Source organism: Carassius gibelio, chromosome A17 (genome assembly GCF_023724105.1).
Source record: "Carassius gibelio isolate Cgi1373 ecotype wild population from Czech Republic chromosome A17, carGib1.2-hapl.c, whole genome shotgun sequence".
Lineage (NCBI taxonomy): Eukaryota > Metazoa > Chordata > Actinopteri > Cypriniformes > Cyprinidae > Carassius > Carassius gibelio.
In genome coordinates this window covers 12,723,158-12,742,420 of record NC_068387.1, presented here as the reverse complement: position 1 = coordinate 12,742,420, position 19,263 = coordinate 12,723,158, and the positions used below count along the sequence as shown (strand labels likewise).

At 35.5% G+C, this 19,263-nt stretch overlaps 1 protein-coding gene across 3 annotated transcripts in view; it reads left to right on the top strand.

Moving 5' to 3' along the window:
• The first annotated feature begins 1,486 nt into the window (after nucleotides 1–1,486).
• Nucleotides 1,487–19,263, top strand: part of LOC127933280 (disintegrin and metalloproteinase domain-containing protein 12) — a 78,213-nt gene continuing 60,436 nt past the window's right edge. For 2 of the 3 annotated variants that reach the window (XR_008147483.1, XM_052530131.1), the window contains exons 1-3: nucleotides 1,666–1,927; nucleotides 11,548–11,654; nucleotides 13,660–13,733. Coding sequence is in view for 2 of the 3 variants with exons in the window: in XM_052530131.1 (XP_052386091.1) it covers nucleotides 1,816–1,927; nucleotides 11,548–11,654; nucleotides 13,660–13,733 (293 nt within the window). In the remaining variant the exon portion in view is untranslated. The other variant, XM_052530132.1, reaches the window with a different exon arrangement.

Here is a 19,263-nt window from a genome sequence, read left to right as displayed (position 1 = left end):
TGAAAAAAATAAAAGAAATAAAGAAAACGCAGAGTTGCCATTTTTGAAACTGCTTTTATTCTGATTCATTATGCAATCTTCTCCACATCAAAATGTGGACATTATGTTCTCTTTCTTTAATAGCCAATTTCAGTAAGTGAAATAATGTTAAAATGCCATGGGATGTATGATAAACAGAGCGGCATATATTCCACGGACACTTTTGCTCTGGAAGTGTCAGGGTTTCTGGTGCATAACGTGAAATTTGGGGTAATAGAATTCAGGAGAGAACAGTGTAACGGGAGATTAGTCTGGAAAAGTCAGTGATCAGGTGTTAGATGACAGATTGTATGACATGAAGATAAAGAAGAAAGAAGTAACTTAAGGGTGGAAAATGTGTCTTTATTCAGCAATCAGAATACAGAGCTGGTTTGGGTGTTTTGAAAGTCTCATGAAAAGAAGAGAGAGTTAATACAGAGTGCCTTGCATACCCAAAAGGAAAGGGGGAATGACCCCATTAAGAAAATGAATAATTTCCTCGCAAATAAACTCACAAAATATGTATAGCCACAAAAAGTTTCTGAATTTCTGCAACAGTATTATGTAGGCAAAAACATTAGTCATACAATATTTTAAATGTTGTATGATATTTAATTTAAAATGCACAACTTTTATCCTAGATTGTAACCACAAAACCAATCAAACTGCACTAAATTCATTTATGTCATATTCATCCATTTACAAGATTGAGTGAATCAGAATAACACTGTGACAATGAAATCTGACAGTGAAGTAAATAAATATATGTATTAATTTATTTTTAAGGCTACACATATATAGTTGACTAGAAACAGACAATAAAATAATGCTATCATGAAATTTATTGGGAATGCATGTCAAAAGACATGTCATTTTTGCATAAAGATCTATGGTAGTTACATAAATATATATATAAATGGAACCTATTTGCTTTGTTTTATTAATAGACAGCCCACATCTTATCGTATATAATAGTAATAATAGACTAACGTGTGCTTACATTTAAATAAATCAATTGATACAATACATTTATTGTGTTCGTTTTTACCTTGTACTTAAATGTAAAAATACCTTCCTGACAATACATCCGTAATTAATTTATGTAGTTACGCCTTAATTTATTTATTTAATAATTAAATAGGAGTTAGACACTTTTTAGGAATTGGGACCATAATAATATATAATATATATGATTACTGATATTATTAAACTATTTTTTTTTTTAAATAAATCATTGACCTAAAATAATGCTTGAACTAATACTGTCATGTAAATAAATTGCAATGCAAGGTTAAAGATAAAACATTATTTTTTAAATATTACATATATACGTTTTTTTTATGAATACTGTTTATAAACAGTATTTATGAACAGTTTTAGGACTCTGAAAGCATAGCTTTAGGACCCTGCAGAAGCCCGCTATAAAGCACGTGGAGATTCAAGCAGCACTCTTCCAAAGAATCAGCACTTGACCAAAGCGTGGCACGAGACCAAATCGCTTCTGTTCGTTGCTGTTCGTGTGTTCTGTGCTTTTGTTTACACTCTGCAAGTGTGACACGAGACAGTGTGAACACAGTAGACATTAAGATTTAAACAATACTGGCTTTGTAAAGTTCTCCTGACAGCGCAATCGCGGGTCTGTATACCACCCTCCCCTATCTCCCCTGTGGATTTAATCGAATTGCAGGAAGTCCCTCACATCCTCTCTGCTTGCGCTGTGTGTGTGTGAGTGTATGTGTGTGTTTGTGATCCTGTGTCTGTATATTATGAAGATCTCATCATAAGGAGCCGGGCATCATGAGGATCTACAGGCGCATGCAGAACTGGTGCCTCATGAGCGGATTGTGTGCTTTTGTGCTGCTGAAAGTGGGACTGACAGCTGACATCTCTGCTCATCACTCACCTGACGGTAAGAGACACACTTTATATTAGTGCTTACCTTACTATACAATATTACTGAGTAAACCTAATATAGAAAGGCAATTACTGTAAGTTCATTGTTATTACATGCGATCGCTGTGGCAGAATACCTTTGTGCCTTGTCTAAAGGGTGCATATTCTTATCCTGTAAAGCCTTAAGGGATGTACCTTTTAGGGTATTGGCCCAGTGACAAGCTGGTGTCCCCCTAAAAGTTATTATTGCAAAAAAATGTTCATTCAAAATTAACATCCAAGCCATCTGAAATATGTGGAAATGGACACATGACTGTCTAAAGTTTGAAATGAAATCCAATTAAACAATAATAACTACAGTACTGACAAGTTATAGGTCAAATATTGAATTTTAAAAACATGGATGAGTTTGGCAGCTGTTTGAATATATTTTTTGATTTAGAACTCAAAGGTTTGTGAAGAGAGCACATGAATAAAACAAGAGGAGAGATGCTGAATGAGATACCTTGTGTGAATAAGGATGGACAGCAATAGCAGGAAAGAGCAGAGATGCACATTTACATGTGACTTTAGGAGATATGTTCAACAGTGACCATTTAATGCGTTGTGACGTCTGGATGTCCTGTCTGTGTATATTAATAACATCAAGGGCATTTGGACACACTGAGATTTACACAAAGATGTACCTTTAAGATTATTGCCCAGTGACAAGCTGAACCCCAAAAGTTACAATGAAATATTAATGACATAATATTTATTATGAAGTAATATTTTTGATGTAATATTTAATTATTCAAACACTAAATAAATAAATATATTAAAAAAACACTAGGTGAAAATATCTGGACAATATTGCATGCTTCTTATTGCATTATTTCTTATTATCCCTTGTATTTATTACCTAAAGAACAAATTTAATTGCACATGACATTCACTTAACAGTCAAAGATATTAGAGGTGAAATTCAGCTATATGGAAATTGCATTTGATCCAATGATGTGCATTTATTTATCAACAATGGGTTTGTCAGTACTCCACAGTTTTATTAGGTCAGTGGGATTAGGTTTTAAATAGGACTTGCGTTTGGTATGTAATGTGCTGCATTCATTTCAGTGAGACATGATTGACACAGACTGTGAGTGTATGTTAATCATTAGGTTAGATTAAGTTTTCTCTTTCACCTGTGGTTTTCACCAATTAGTTAATAAGATCATATTGTTCTGACACATCTGTTCCACACATCTCAGATCCTCCCCTCCTCTCCTGTCTTTTTTCTCAAGAGCACACACATGCTCCTCTAAGCTGGTGTTCAGGAAGACAGTAATTACAGCAAAGGCAGTATGATAATGCGTATTTGAGCTGTGATTGCAGAAGACTCTCCAAACTCTCACTTTGATCACAGCAAATGAAACAGAATACAAACAAAAGGGACATGTGAACAGTCTGTTTCTTATATGCCTTTTATTTTTTAAAGTTACTTGAATTTTGTCTTTGTGTGTATGGGTGTGTATGATGATGATAAATATGAAACTAAACCCACCAGTGAGTGGCATCAAGTGACTGTCTTGTCAGTAAATCATTGAATCATTCAGATGTTTGGATCACAGTAGTACATCAATGCTATGCAATTTCAGCAAAGTAGGCCAGATTATAGTAATCTGCAACATACTCCACACCACAGCGTTCTGAACCAGTCCACAAAATTGCATTCAGGGTTTTTGAGGCATGTTTGTGCTGTTTTGCATGATTGTGTATGATTTTCATAATCCGTTCTGTAAATCTGATACTAAAACAATACAGCATGTGGAAGTAAATGATGCTATCAAATGTAAAAATATACAGTCTATTCCACCGTACTGCAATAATGCAATCCTGTTTGCGTTCTTTTAATTCAGGTATGAGGTCACAACGTATCAGTCTTCTGTTGGTCACACATCTTCACACGATTCGAATTTGCAGAGTTCATCAAACTTGGAATCCAGTGAAATTCACATAAACTTGCGTTTCCTGTCTCCCGCATTCACATTCGTATCAATGGAAGTCAGTGGAATGTGAGGGAATAGTTTTGACATGTTTATCAGACCCCTGTTGTTCTCTGTATTGATCCAAAACTCAACGCCACACACACACACACAGACACACACACACACTTTTTTTTTTCTGAAAAGTGGGGACATCCCATAGGCATAATGGTTTTTATACTGTACAAACTGTATATTCTATGGCCTTACACTAACCCTACACCTAAACCTAACCCTCACAGGAAACTTTGTGCATTTTTACTTTCTCAAAAAACTAACTCTGTATGGTTTATAAGCGTTTTGAAAAATGGGGACATGGGTTATGTCCTCATAAGTCACCCTCTCCTTGTAATACCTGTGCCATACCAATGTCATTAAACAGAGTTGTGTGCTGATATGTCACAAAAACGAGCACACACACACTCTCTCTCTCTCTCTCTCTCTCTCTCTCTCTGTTATTCACTGATTGGCAGAAAAACAAACTTATTGATTTTGGCTCAGACAATAGGGATCAGTTTGTGCAGTCAGGTGGGAAGCTCTCTAAACTCATTAGTCTTTTGCTGTCATTGTGCATGCCATTTTCTTTAGGTGTGCAAACATGGCTAAATGTCGGACATATTAGACAGCTATGCTGTCTTCAAAATTTAGTATATGTATTTGTGAATGTGTTGCATTTGTTTAGAAATGTGTTGTATGAATATTTATTTGATGTATATTTAGTTGATAAAATATATAATTTACATTGTAGTCTATTTGATTCTTCATTATGTGAAGAACATATGTGACCAAATGCAAGTGTCAAAAAATTTGTGACCAACTGAATTGACAAGTGAACATGTTTACACCCGCAAGAATATTGTCATTTGAGTCCGAATTTGGTTATATTTAGATTATTTATGAATCAAGTAGATCTATCTATTAATCTCTCTGTCTGTCTGTCTGTCAGTTTTCCTGCCATCTTGCAAATTTTTAGATGAATATGTTATACTACAAGTATAATTCAAATGTGGCTATGAATACAGTAGTATATTAGTTTATATATAAAAAAAACAGTGTTTCAGATTTATAAATATGCCCCAGGATAAATGTGTTTCTGAAGAGAACAATGAACAGCAGGAGTCCTTAAACCAAAGGGCCACTGTTTAAAGAGGCTAATAAACCATAAGATGCCACTCATAGTTAGCCTCAACCATTTACGTAAGCTGTCGATCTTCCAGACTCTCATTTCTTTCCCCATCAGAGAGCCTCAAAATCATAATCTGTAGCTACACATCGATACCAGTTCGAGCTCAGAGAGTGAGAGAATGACAGGCAGAGCCAGAGAAAGAGATTATTAAGGCAAGGTCATAAAGTCTATAGATTCTCTCAGTCAGTAATCTCTCTTCATTCATACCATCACACTCACATTAGCCATTTAGCAACACACTCACTCTTTCTATCTGACACACACACTTAATCTCCCGACTCCAGTTCTCTCACTCACTATTGCGCTTTCCTCTTTCAGTCTCTCACCTCTCGTCTCGTTTCAGCAGCTGACTCTCAAAGTGCTGACGCTGCTTTTTCAGGCTGTTAGGTGAGAACTAATGTATTCAACTCATCCACTTAGAAACCTGAAGACACAGGTAGAAGAAAGTCCGTCTGATTTTGAGATGCTTTGGAAGTGAGCTGGAAAGCGATTAAGTGAGACTAAACTGTGCCCGCTGATCACAGTGTATTCTTAAAGTGATTGGTTTTGCTAAAGGAATTATGCAGATCTGGTTATTTGCATAACTTACGGTTTTACATAAATAAATATTATAAGCAAGCAAGAGTATTTGCTCAAAAATCTGCATTAAAACATACTTACCATGCACTTGTGCTTGATATGGCATTGAAGTAGCATTTATTTTTTTAAACTTTTACTTTTATCATTTTAAAGAATAATATCTTACTTTTTACTCCACTACATTTCAGAAAATTTTGTTTTGAAGTGAAGAAATTGACACCACTCTGATATTCATTGCATGAACAAATTATTATTTTGAACTGATTTTTTTCTATGATTTGCCTGAGGCACAGCAGAGACACACTCTGATGTCCACTTCTTGAACGAATTATTATTTTGAACCGATTATTTGGGTGAAATCACATACTATTTGAGTAGGTACTTGAATAAGCAATTACTTTGAAAACCATGTGTAGTATGAAATAAAATCTGGATGTGTTGCATTGGTCATGTTGTCATTTTGTGTCACTTCACTGCAATTCAAAACTCCTCTCCTCTGACTTCATGGGATTGTAAAGTTTAATACAGACGCACTTCAGAATCACACTGGAAATTGTAAGTCATTTGGGTACAACTACTTTATTATGAGCTGTGAATTCAGGCACACTTCTCTTTTTTTAAACATTCTGTTTCTTGCCTGAATTATGCAATTTCAGATACAGCAATGCAATGCTCCGATTCAGTTGCTGCAGTTATTGATTTTACGAGTCAGTGATTTTGTCAGTGATTCTCACGCTAACAGATCATTGTTTTGGTCTGATCTAACTCAAAATAAGTAAATAACAGGAAGTAATATGATCCTCAGAGCCCAAGTGTGCTTACCCCTAGTGATTCATAATAAAGTAGGACTAAGCTTTTAGATATTGAAGCTCTATCCAGTATGTTTGACAGTGTGTTTGACTATTAGACCCCTCTATCTTTAAATAGATATTTAGAGCAGGAGAACGGATGTCAAATATATCTGTACATTTTTGGTACTTCCAGTCCACATGAAATCAAAATTGAAAATTGAAATTCTTTTCTCACAAATATGTCACAATACCGAATAAACTTATGCTTTACATGGACATAATGACAAAGTAAGTACTTTTGAGCTTTTTTGTAGAAATGTGACTGGAATTAGTTTACTTAAAGTTGTTTATTTTTCTTAAAGACTTGCCCTGTCGCTCCAAGTGTGGTGACCCATACTCAGAATTTGTGCTCTGCATTTAACCCATCCAAAGTGCACACACACCCAGAGCTCAAGGGCACCTAAGATGTGGTATTGCCAGCCCGAGACTCGAACCCACAACCCTAGGGTTAGGAGTCAAACTTTCTAACCACCAGGCTATGACTTCCCCCTACACCATTTACATTTACGTGCAGCGATTTTCACACGTAAATAAAATTTTCACATAAAAGCTGCTAAACATCTTAGACTTTTCCTTTGTGGTCTGTGTGTATATATATATATATATATATATATGGCTTTGTATCAATAAAGAGAATATGACAAAAGTTAAACAAGTAATTTTCTGAGCAGCAACATCTAATTTTTAAAATTATGGTATGTCTTTTAAAAATTATTATATCGTAGAACTTTGGTTTATAAACTCTATTTGGCCCCAAACCTATCGAACAGAACATCTATAAAGCACTCAAGCTCTTTAGATGGTGAACTGATGAATTGTTTGGCCTGCTGCTATCAGTGCTGTATTTAGTTAGAAGCCTCAATGGACTGTCATTATGTTCAATAAAACATATCTGTTTGCGCATGCGCATATGCACACACCCACATTCTCTGGGGTTTCACTTTGACACTAGACTAATAAATCTGGTCAAGCCATCAGGTCTTGCTTCAGATAGCTTGAACATGACATGGGCATAGAGGTAAGGAGAGAAAAAAAGAAGGAAAAGTTAGCGCACGCTTAACTATCTACACCACTAAAGCTGTCAATTGACAGCCGTCTTTTATCGTGTTGACCAGCCCAATCACATGTTTGTGGGTGGAGTTTGTCTTTATAGCCTAAAATTTGCACATAGTGTAAATAAACACTCAGAATTTTTACCTGAAACTTTATTTAGATCTGGCCCAAAGACCCTAGTTCCTGGAGAAAGTTCATGCTGTGGAAATGGGGCTAATGTTGCTAACAATTTTAACTGAAGCATATACATACCATTGATTAATAACTTGCAGAGCTCATGGTAGGTCCATTTTGGGAATTTATACTATATATAATTTATATTTATATTATATATTTTATTTTTTTAAACCTATTTGTGTGGCGAAAGTGAATGGGATGTTTACTTCCAGAACCCTTGTGTTGCACTCTATTTAGATGCAGGGAAAGTTTTACCAGAGTTGGACACTATATGCAAAAACATTGTTATTTACAGAATGGTGTGAGAATACTGCTGAAAATGAAATCTGAGCTCTGGTAATTTTGCTGATATGTTGTGTGACTCGAAATTAAATATGATACAGTAGAATTTATTAAATTCAATTTGCAATTCACTTTTATGATACACATCATTACAAAACAACTTTACAGAAAATTACGTTTCTACAATATTTAGTAGTAGCTTATAAGTGGTGACTGTCAGTTTGTGTGCATATGACAGGATTTTTCAGAAAGATTTTCAGAAAACGACAGTCAACCAGACGATGAACATTATTAACAGCAATTGTTATATGATGCAATCACACTTGTAGCAATATTTGTTAGTTCTGTTGGGGTTATAGGGTTATAGGTTAATTTATAGGGTTAAAGCACATTATCTGATGCCATTTTTCAAGTGTAGTTTTGGTGCAGTATTTAGGAGTCATTGATTCAGTATATTATTTATTCATCTATCCATGTGTGTCTTTAGTTTATTTATAGTTAACAGATACACATAGATAGCAGATGTCTTAAATACAATACAATAAAGCCCCTTTCACAATGCACGTCGGACCTGGCAAATTGCCGGAAGATTGCCAGATCGCCTTCTGTGTGAAAGCAAACACGTCCCTGGATTGATTCCGCTTGCTTCAGTGAAAGTAAAAGGTGCCTAGCGTTTTCGACTCGTACATTACACGTCACGCCCTGATGTCATGTGTCGTTACAGGATCTTTACAGGTTCTGTGTGAAAGCACGCACATATCCCGGGTAATCACTGGCAGTGTGAAAGTGCAAAATCTAGCAAACCGGGAACAATTGCCGGAACACTTTACCCGTTATTTGCCGGAATCGCAGTGTGAAAGGGGCTTAAAAGATGTCTCTAATGCAATGTCTTTCAATTTAATTTCATTACTCACTTCACGATTACCCAAAAATGTTAGCTTTGTTCTAGTGTGCAAAGCCTCTTTCTGAATTGAATCCTTCTTGGACAAATAGAGCAGGAGGAGAATTATAATGACAAACAGGAAATTGTGTCTGGGTAAAGAAAGTGTGGGGGTTTGTGCATATGTGTGCTGGTGTGCTATAAATTATATCCAAAATGTGCACAAACATTGAAGTGATTGAGTGATGGCTTCCAACTGGGGAGAAAAGAAGTTTCCAGAGTGCTTTGCCACTTCCTGTCTCCTTCAGAATGCTGAATCCTAGGTAATAATGGGTGTCTGACAAACCAGCAGTGCAAAGCTATGAGCCCAGTGTGCCCTGCAGACCAAATAGCTGTTATTATGAGCTGACAGGATTCTCACTGGGTATATATGTTTTCTATGGCATATTGGTGTACTAAGTATGTGTTTTCAGGAGCTGCTTGGTTCCTAGTGTCTCACTGCATTTGTGTAGTGATCATATAATTTTGTTCTACTCTATTTGAAGTTCAGTATCTTTGTTCCGACTTTTAAAAAAAGGTACTATGGTATAGTTGTGACAGTGGATGCTAATACAACAGTTCTTGGATTTAATCCCAGATTAAATCTTTGAAAGAACTGTACTGAATAAGTACCATAGTCATGCATTTACACGGTTACCCAGTCTACCACAAAGAATATTGACACGGTACATGGAAATACCATGGTATTTTTTTTTTTTTTAATGCAGATATACTGATATATGAAATGGACTTATTTGATAAAAAAGCATTTATTTGATTAAAAAGTTTTTATATATTATTACATAATACTTCAGTGTGACCAATTAGACCAAGTTAACTGTCTAATTATAAATATAACAAATGTAAAAAGAATATTAACACTATTGTTTCTTATTAAAAAATATATAAAAGAAATATATAAAAAGATATTTAAAAATTATATATATATATATATAATGACAAATGATTGTATGTGAGTCACAGTGAGGGAGATAAAGAAATAAGGGTTAATGACCCTCAGAGAGCTGAGAAAAAAAAAACATGTTGTGCTGTCTATGTCTCTTTTACAGCTCCTCATCATTTCTTGCTCTCTCTCTGTGTCTGTCACACTCATTCATAATGGATGCCGTAGTGTTGAGGTTCAGCTGAGGATGGAATGCTTTGGCTCTGTGGGGGCACAATGTTTTCTCTGAGGGGAGAGGAAAAAGAGAAGACTTTTGATTTAGACTGATGACGCACGAAACACAGAACCCAGTCAAGCCAAGTTTATCATTCTTCTCATTACATGCTTGTTTGAGAAAAAGCATGACATTTTGTAATAAAAAAGACCAAAACAGAAACATATTCATCAGTGGCCTCAAACTGTTGGGGACCTCATTGCACCCCATTGTATTTAAAAAATACTGATGCCAAATTATTACATGGGCTTTACTTATTCATATACTGCATTCTTTTTCATACGTCATGAAAAAGTTTTCAGTTATATTGTAGCCCAACCTGGAATGCTAATTTATTGAGCATTCCTTTGATTCATCATTGTATGCACATAAAAGTGCATATAATTTAATAAACAGTGTACATCTCAGAGTGCTGTCATTTTCATGTCACATCATCTTCATCTGTCAGAGTTCCCTTATGAGTTTATAAATGGAATTTTCAGACATCATGTGCTGTTCTGTTGCACATTTCCAAGTATGACAGTAAAAATTCTGACTTTCTGAGTTGAATGGAAGACAGCAGTCAACTGTCATTCAACCTCCTTTTCTTTACACAGAATCTTTTTTATGAGTTGTTGAATACATGAGCTACTATTAATATTTGAAAATAGCGGAAATACTTTCTCTGTGAATGTGGGTTTATGTCATGATGTAACAACCACTGTAATTCATACTATATGTAGAAATGTGTTAGCAACTTACATCTCAAAATAATGCAAATAGTATCAAAAAGTAGTTTTTTTTTCATGGGAAGACTGTAATTTATATTATGGGGAAAAAATAGTTTAGGTATTGTGATACGCTGACTTTTTTTAAAATTTTTATTATTGGTGTATTAGTGAATGTAACTGACCACTATACTGTGTATCATTATTGTAGGCTAAGCACAGTGAATTGAGATAACACTACCATGGAATGCTAAAATTTTGTTTATTTTTAAACTAAATACCCAATATAGTGCATCTTTAAACCGAAAATGTATTTTATATTTAAATTGAAAAATACCATCATAAAATCCCATAAGCAATCCAGCGGGAACCCATAAGTTAAATTTAACTTAAATAGGACTACAAATTCTATTAAGTTAATGGCCTTTATCTCCCCATCTCTTCATGCTGGTCCCAATTCTTTAGCTTATAATTCCACCTTTAACTGTTGGTCATTTGAAATTCTTGCCTCCATTACTCACTCTCTCACACACACACACACACACACACACACAGAGAGAGAGAGAGAGAGAGAGAGAGAGAGATAGAGAGAGAGAGCGAGCTGCATCACATATCGTGTCACTGGTACAGTACCTCACTGCAATACTAATGGGAGATTTTTTTGTTATTGTTGCTTGTTGCAGGGAGGCAACTAAAAAGTGTGCTCAACAAACTGGAATACTACGACACCATGGTACCGCTACTGCTGGAAGGAAAAGAGCAGCGACCAATCAGCTGGCTCCGCTCCAGAGTAAGAAAGAACACTGTACATTGTTGATGAATCATTTATTTTCACATATTTTCACATTTGAGTTTTTGATTTTGAATAGCATTGAGTTACATATACTCTATTCAGATGGATAATGCTGTATATTGAGTCCAGTAAAAGTTCACTTCAGTTCGAAATTGTATAACATAGGACTAAGGTACAAATTAGTTTACAATGTATGACCACCATATTCAGTATCATTATTAAACCACAGCCTTTTAGCTCTAAAAGGGTCATTTGTGAAAATGATTGAAAGGCCTGACTGCCAAACAGCACCAGAGGCACGGAGGCTGAGTGATGAGGTGATGAATCTCGAAAACTGTTTTGGAGTACATTCGATTAGATTAACTGCCTGAAGCCGTGGCGACATTGTCACAAAAAGTCACGGGGCCTTTGTCATTAAGGCTTAATTGATTCCAGTCTCCACACTGAGTTACTCGAGCTCCAGTGAATATAACGTCTTCAGTAGCTCAGAGCAATGGCTCTTAGAGGCCATTTCACTGCCCATTTTGCAGTGAATTCATGTTTGCACAAAGGCTTAGGCATCGGAAACTCGAGACCCATATCTTTTCATAACTGTCTGAATAATTGGAAATGTCTTTAATGCATTGATAAGGAAAAGATTTGTATGTAATAAAAATGCAGTGCTAGAGAATGGTTGGCTTTGCTTTGCTTTTCAAGGTGATTGTGATTAAACATTTGCAGGTGGAGACAGAGGTTGTAGTAAGGGTAGGTAGCGTATTTAAGGCAGGAAATTCCACTCCGAATAAAGGACTTTCGGTCTGCGCCACGAGTGGCCTGACTGATGGCCCAAAGTCATATCACAGCTGAAGTGAGGGAGGAAGATATGCTCTATCAGCTGTTTAGCAAGGAAAAGTAGATGGTCATTCTATTATAATAAAGGGAAAGTTTAAGTTATTCTTAAACTGAGTTATTCAGAAATATTTCAGGATCTGTGTGCACACGTGCATTTTTTAACCCTATACAGCCTTTTGCATCATATTTGAAACACACATTTCTAAGACTTAAACACTACAATGTTCCATAAAAAATAAGAATTGTCAAATTTGATTTCATGTTGCCTTCAAAGAAACAGAATCACCTCCAATCCTTACTAAAAAACTAATGGAAATAGTTGGAAATAATGAACCATTCTAGAATGTTTGAGATCCACATAATATAATAATTTTTTTAAACTGCTAAATGACTTTGAAGTTTTTATAGGCCACATTCCCACTGTTTTTGACCCATTCGACATGACTCTAAAATAAGATTTAATGTAAATAATATTTATTAAAATATTACACAAAATTAGAAATATATTGTAATAATAATGTTTTATTGTAAAATAAAATGAATGGTATTACCATTATACTTTTTGAAGCAAATTAAGATGTAAATCAATATAATAATGCAGCACTAAAATCAACTACATAAGCAGAAAACGATAAAGATACAACAAATTTAGGCTGTGAAAAAGAAGCATTCAGCATATTGTCTCATATAGGCAAGCAAAAGAAATATAAAATATCCACTTTGAATGAACACAGGGAGCAGATACCTCATAGATGTCCACCACAATTCGCCAAGATCCACTCACTTAAACACACCTGGCTTCACTGCTAGCTTGTTTTTTGTTATTTGTCAAGACACATTTTTTGCTTAAATGACATTTGTGTGTGCAGGTCGGTTCATATCCCTTATGTCTTTGAAAGAGTCAAGAGAATAATAATGCAGTGGCTGAACATGAACCCATCAGCCATGTCCCTGTGCAGAGTGCTTGACACTTTATTATGTGCAAAATGACAGTTGGAAGGCTTCTTTTTGGCTCTATGGCTCTGTCTGGTGTGCTGGATCAAATCCGGAGTCTTTCAAAGGTGTGAAGGCTGTGTGTGTGCACTTCAATGGGGAAGATGCAGGGTTTAGAATAAATTGGTTGAAACAGGAAAACAGGACATGAAGTGATTTTTTTATTTTTTTTATTTAGACGCCTCCTGCTTCGCTGCGAATCCTGATCAAAGCAGAAGGACAACAGCTGATTTTAACTGTGGAAAAGAACCAGTAAGTCTTCCTTACAACTCTCATGACTCTCAAATTGCCATATACATAATCAGATACAGAGTTATTACAAAACCACATGATCTAGCTCTAGTAGGATGACTGAACACTTCCAAATCCTAATCCTGTCTCATCGAAACAAAACGGTAGTTACTGAGTAACTTAATGTAAAGGGATAGTTCACCCAAAAATTAAAATTCTGTCATCATTTACTTACATCCTTTACAATGTAGTAGTTATATAGTGCATAAGTCGTATGAATCAAATTTATGATACCTCCATGGTGCTTTTGTGTCCTTATTGTCATATGTACATATTGTCATACGAAGTAAAGAACATGTATGAAATTAAAACATCTATTAGAAAATGGAAGGATTTCATGACACATACAGTGGATAATGTTATAATGTTCTAACAAGCCTGCTTGATCAGTTACCAAAGAAGAATGCGAAAAATTATTTAATAAAATAAGATTTTCTTATCAAAGTGATACAATTTTGTTTGCAAAAATGAGTAAACCCTCCTGAAAGTAAAAAAAAATGTTTTTCATAGGTTTGTATAGGTATATTGAACCAAAACTATTAAAGACAAGTAATTTCCAGTCTGTTCTGGTGTTGTTCAGAGTACAGGGAGAAGTGCTTGGAACCCATGACGTTCAGTGGTAGTAAAGCTTTTATATAAGGATAAATAAGTGCTGAAGGTGTGAGGTTGTTGTGCTTTATCAATGCTGCAATGAATTAACACACTCCTGTGTGATGTAATACAAAAACTTGAAACAGAAGATGCTACCCTGCCCTCATTCTCTGTATTATTGAGCATTTTTTCAGCATGACAATGAAGATACTCATTCTCCCAAGGTGAAAATCCTTCAGTGGACATATATTTCAGTCAATCTTAATGCTCTTGATCAGCTGATGGGGATTCTGTAGAGACGAGCTGAGCAACACTCCCCATTAAAGAGCAGAGCATTTCAGGAGGTTGTCCAGGAGTTTAACAGGACAGATGTGAAAATTTGTCATTAACTTGTACACTCAGTGCCAAGAAGAGTAAGAGCAGAAACTTTAAGTTCTGGAGGACATACTAAGTACTAAAATATTATACATTTTCTGAATTAAATCTAGGGTGTACTCCTTTCTGCAGTCCCTCATTTAAACAAAATTGGCTAATTCAATTATCTTACAGAAAATATCGGAATACATTTTGTTGTTATTATTAAGTATATGTTTAATATGTTTAAATTTTTCCATCTTTCCATGAATCATATTAGTGATCTTTAAGAAAATACATCTATCATATTTATTCAGAGGAAGTATACTCATTTATGCTTTGCACTGTACATCTAGCCCATATAAATATTAATGTTTATGTATGTATGTTAGGGCTGCACGATAAATCGCATGCAATATTTAATACGCATCTTGCCGGTTCTGTAATCAGCTGTAAATCTCCATCACCTGTGCATGTTCACGTGGAGCAGCATTTTCTACACATAGCACTCTCGATATAGGGCAATGTAGATCATTTATAACATTTCTGTATGGGAAAGAAAAGAGCAAAAGAGAGACAGACTGAAATAAATAAATTACCGACAAACCAACAAAGAAACTCCAGAGATGTTTGATACAAACTGACCTACTCTGTACATTAAGCTTAGTTCAACTCTTTCCCACAGCAACAACACAACAAAAAAACATCACTCATCCAGATATATAAAAGCCCAACACAGAGGACAGACACTCATTTCTCAAGAAGGACCATGAAGCTTTGAGTGTTCATCATCACAGTAATCATCACAGTCAAGACACTACAATATAAACATATTTGCATGGTTATGCAGCTTCACCGTTTTTAATATAAGCCTTTTTACAAAGAATTGTCCATTCCTAGACATGCAAAGTGATTCACTGCATGTTAATGACAGATAAACAAGTGGCAACACCTCGACAAATAAAACAGCCAGTGTGTATCTTTCCACGCCACAATCAAACCAAGGATCTAATTTATTCAAAGATGCTTTGACAATGCATTTGATAAAAGAGATTTAATAGTTCCCATTTTTCTCTGAAATTTGTCTAACCTCACAACAAACATATCATTACTTTGAAGACTGCTAACATTACCATAGAAACTTGGACAGGGAAGAGGGTCCTTGTTCATGTGAGAATGACATCATTGACTCTCTTCTCTGATGTTAGGTGTCAAGCTGAAGTAAAACTAATGAACTGAGTCCAGGAGAAAGAGAGACACACTATTAGCAGAGGACTATTAGACTGGCCCTGTGATTCTGCTTCAACACCTGATACAATCACACACAAACATGCACACCTGTAGTAACCTTTAAACATCAGGCTTTAGATAAATTAGAAATAAGTGTTTTTCTAAAGCAGTTATTTTTAAAGCTTTTGACAGTGGGCCCTTTCTCTGAAAAAAAAAAAAAAACTGACACTTTGCAGATTATATTAGAGGTAAAAATAAATAATTAAATGTTAAATAAGATTATCTAAAAAGCTATACTTAATTAAAATAAATAATTGAATGTTAAATAAGATTATCAAAAAAGCTATACAAGGTAGCATATGAATGGTTAATTAATGCTAGATAATGAATATAATTCATCCTATTTTAGATGTGATAATAGGTTGAAGATGATGACCGATTTTGTCGGACAGATACAGTCGGCAATGCGACACTGTTGAAAGGGAAAAACAATATTATTAAACTTAAAGCTGCAGTAGGTAACTTTTGTAAAAATGTATTTTTTACATATTTGTTAAACCTGTCATCATGTCCTGACAGTAGAATATGAGACAGATAATCTGTGAAAAAAATCAAGCTCCTCTGGCTCCTCCCAGTGGTCCTATTGCCATTTGCAGAAATACACCGCTCCCGGTAAGAAACAACCAATCAGAGCTGCGGTCTGTAACTTTGTTTGTGTTCAAAATGTAGAAAAAAGTATATAATAAGCGAGTACACCATGAATCCATTTTCCAAACCATCTTTTTAGCTTGTCCTGAATCACTAGGGTGCACTTATAATAAGTGTTTATATTCGGACTATTTTAGATTGCTTCGGGGATACAGCGGCAGAGTAACCCAGTACCTTTGTGATTCTTCATAGACATAAACAGAGAGAAGTAGTTCCGGCTACGATGTTCTTCCGCAAGATGGAAGCAGTTCTGTTTATTAACCGCTAGAGCATCAAAAGTTACCGACTGCAGCTTTAATTTACTTGCCTTTTTATTTTACATGTAAACAAAAATATATTCTCCTGGTGTGATTGAGTCAGCTGTAAATTTCTTGTTGTTTCTTATATTCATTTGCATATTTGTTTAATAATTTATCAACAAAAATATTCTTATTTATTTTTATTATTGTAGTTTTATTTAAAATTATTATTATATTTATTATTATATTTTCCTTTAATGTTTTACATTTATGCACTGTGGCTGTAAGGTGAAGGTGTGAGGTATTGTAGAATTAAAACCAGGGTTATCCAAACTCAGTCCTGGAGGGTCGGTCCTGCAGAGTTTAGCTTTAACTTGCCTCAACACACCTGCCTAGAAACAGAGATGGTCTTACTACTGGGAGATGAGAGGGTCTGCTATACGTACTATTGGAGAAAGCGTAATGGTCAAATTGGATCACGTGTGCCTTAACCAATCACATTACAGCCTTAACATCATTGAATTCCAGTTAGAGATGTGCCATACTCAGTCGCCATTTACAGATACCATAGTAAATGAGAAATGCCATAAGCTGTATCTCACCTGTTGCAAAAAGTCAGTGACATCTCTTATAAAAACAGCATTTTTTGGGGTGTAAACTCTAAAAATAGTTCAATCCAAAAGTTTCCTAACAAAAGCTGTTTATTCAGCGTAGTGAAGTCTCTCCTCCATTGACCTTGATTAGCTGGTTCAGATATGTTTGATTAGGGGTGGAGCTAAACTCTGTAGGACACCGGACCTCCAGGACTGAGTTTGGTGACCCCTGATTTAAACTGTCTTTCATATGGACTTCTGTTATTAAACATTCAACACAATATGTATTGCTGTGGTGGTAGGCTGTCTTTTACCTTGATTGTTTGGTGCTCCGTTGAACAGCTGAACAATACACAAGGTTATGAAGATGGAAGGAGAGAGAGTTGGAGCAAACAATGAAAAGAGGAGAGTGGGAGATGAGGTGTACAGTGCCGCATTCAATTATGGATTCAGTTGTGGACTCACTTGTGAACTTTCCATCTGTTTCAAATTATTCCTTTCAGAGGCTTCAATTATTTCATCTGTCTTCGAGCTAAAATTAATGACATGGTGTATAGTGTAATCAGGGGTTGTAGAATGCATGAATGTAGGAGAGAGACGGAGAACATAATAACAGCGCGTCCTTGACAAAGCTTCTAATGACAGTGTAAGACAGGACAACACAAATTTTTTCAGAATTATGCAAAACAAAACAAAAAAGGGCAAGAATCACTTTTATTATTGCTCATAATTATTGCTCATGGAATTAAATACATCCATAAAACCTATGTTATACTTTCTGAATGAGCAATCTGGACGCCTACACGGACAGCACAGATGCGGACTACTAGTATTTATACTACCGAAAACATATGCAGATGGTCCGCTCAGCAACAAACATGTTTACAAACAATTGCCTATAATTATGGCACATCTGGTTGTCTTTATACTGATTTTTTCGACAGATTGTACAGGTTTTGGTAGAAACGTGCTTCTAAACACAGCCTGCGCACGTGCAATAGTGATTTTGAAGTAGAGCCCTGCGCGGGACTGTTTTCTTCATCCCGCTCCCGCCGAATTTCTGACCATTACCGCCCGCTCCTGCAACATGTGTTTCACTCCCGCCCGCTCCCGCAATATGTATGTCCACTCCCGCCCGCACCCGCAAAACTCTGACAATTTATTCCCACACAATAATAGAGATGCATTGATTTTCTGTCTTCTCCCGTCCCGCAGGAAAAAACTAAACAAAACAAAAAACATGTATTTGTATTGATATTATTAAAGAGATTCATGGGGGTTTTTTTTCGTTTCCCTGACCTGCATGTAAAAAAAATAAATAAAAAAAAGACAAAACACACAATACATTCAAATATAATTTTGTTTTTATCAAAAACTTTGCACATAAAAATAGACTGCTTTGCAAAAAAAAATATACATAATATGATAAACTAGGCTACATGGAAAACAGCTTTACAATTATTAGCCAAATGTCGCAGGTATTCTGTTTGAAAAATACACATAAGAATTAAAACATTCAAACTTAGGCAGCCTGCTCAATAACACTGGCATCATCACGCCTCTTGACCTAATTAACAAATGGCAACACTGTCAAAAAACAACACTAATAAATAACATTAGGTTCTTTTCTACATCATCTATTGACATCTTCTCCATCATGTCGCTAGGCAACCTCTCTATCCCGCAGTGTTATTTTTAGCCGCTCATTCCCACCCGCAGCAAAATTCAAACCGCCCGCTCCCGCGAGATTTGCGTTGGGTCCGGCGGGACTCAATC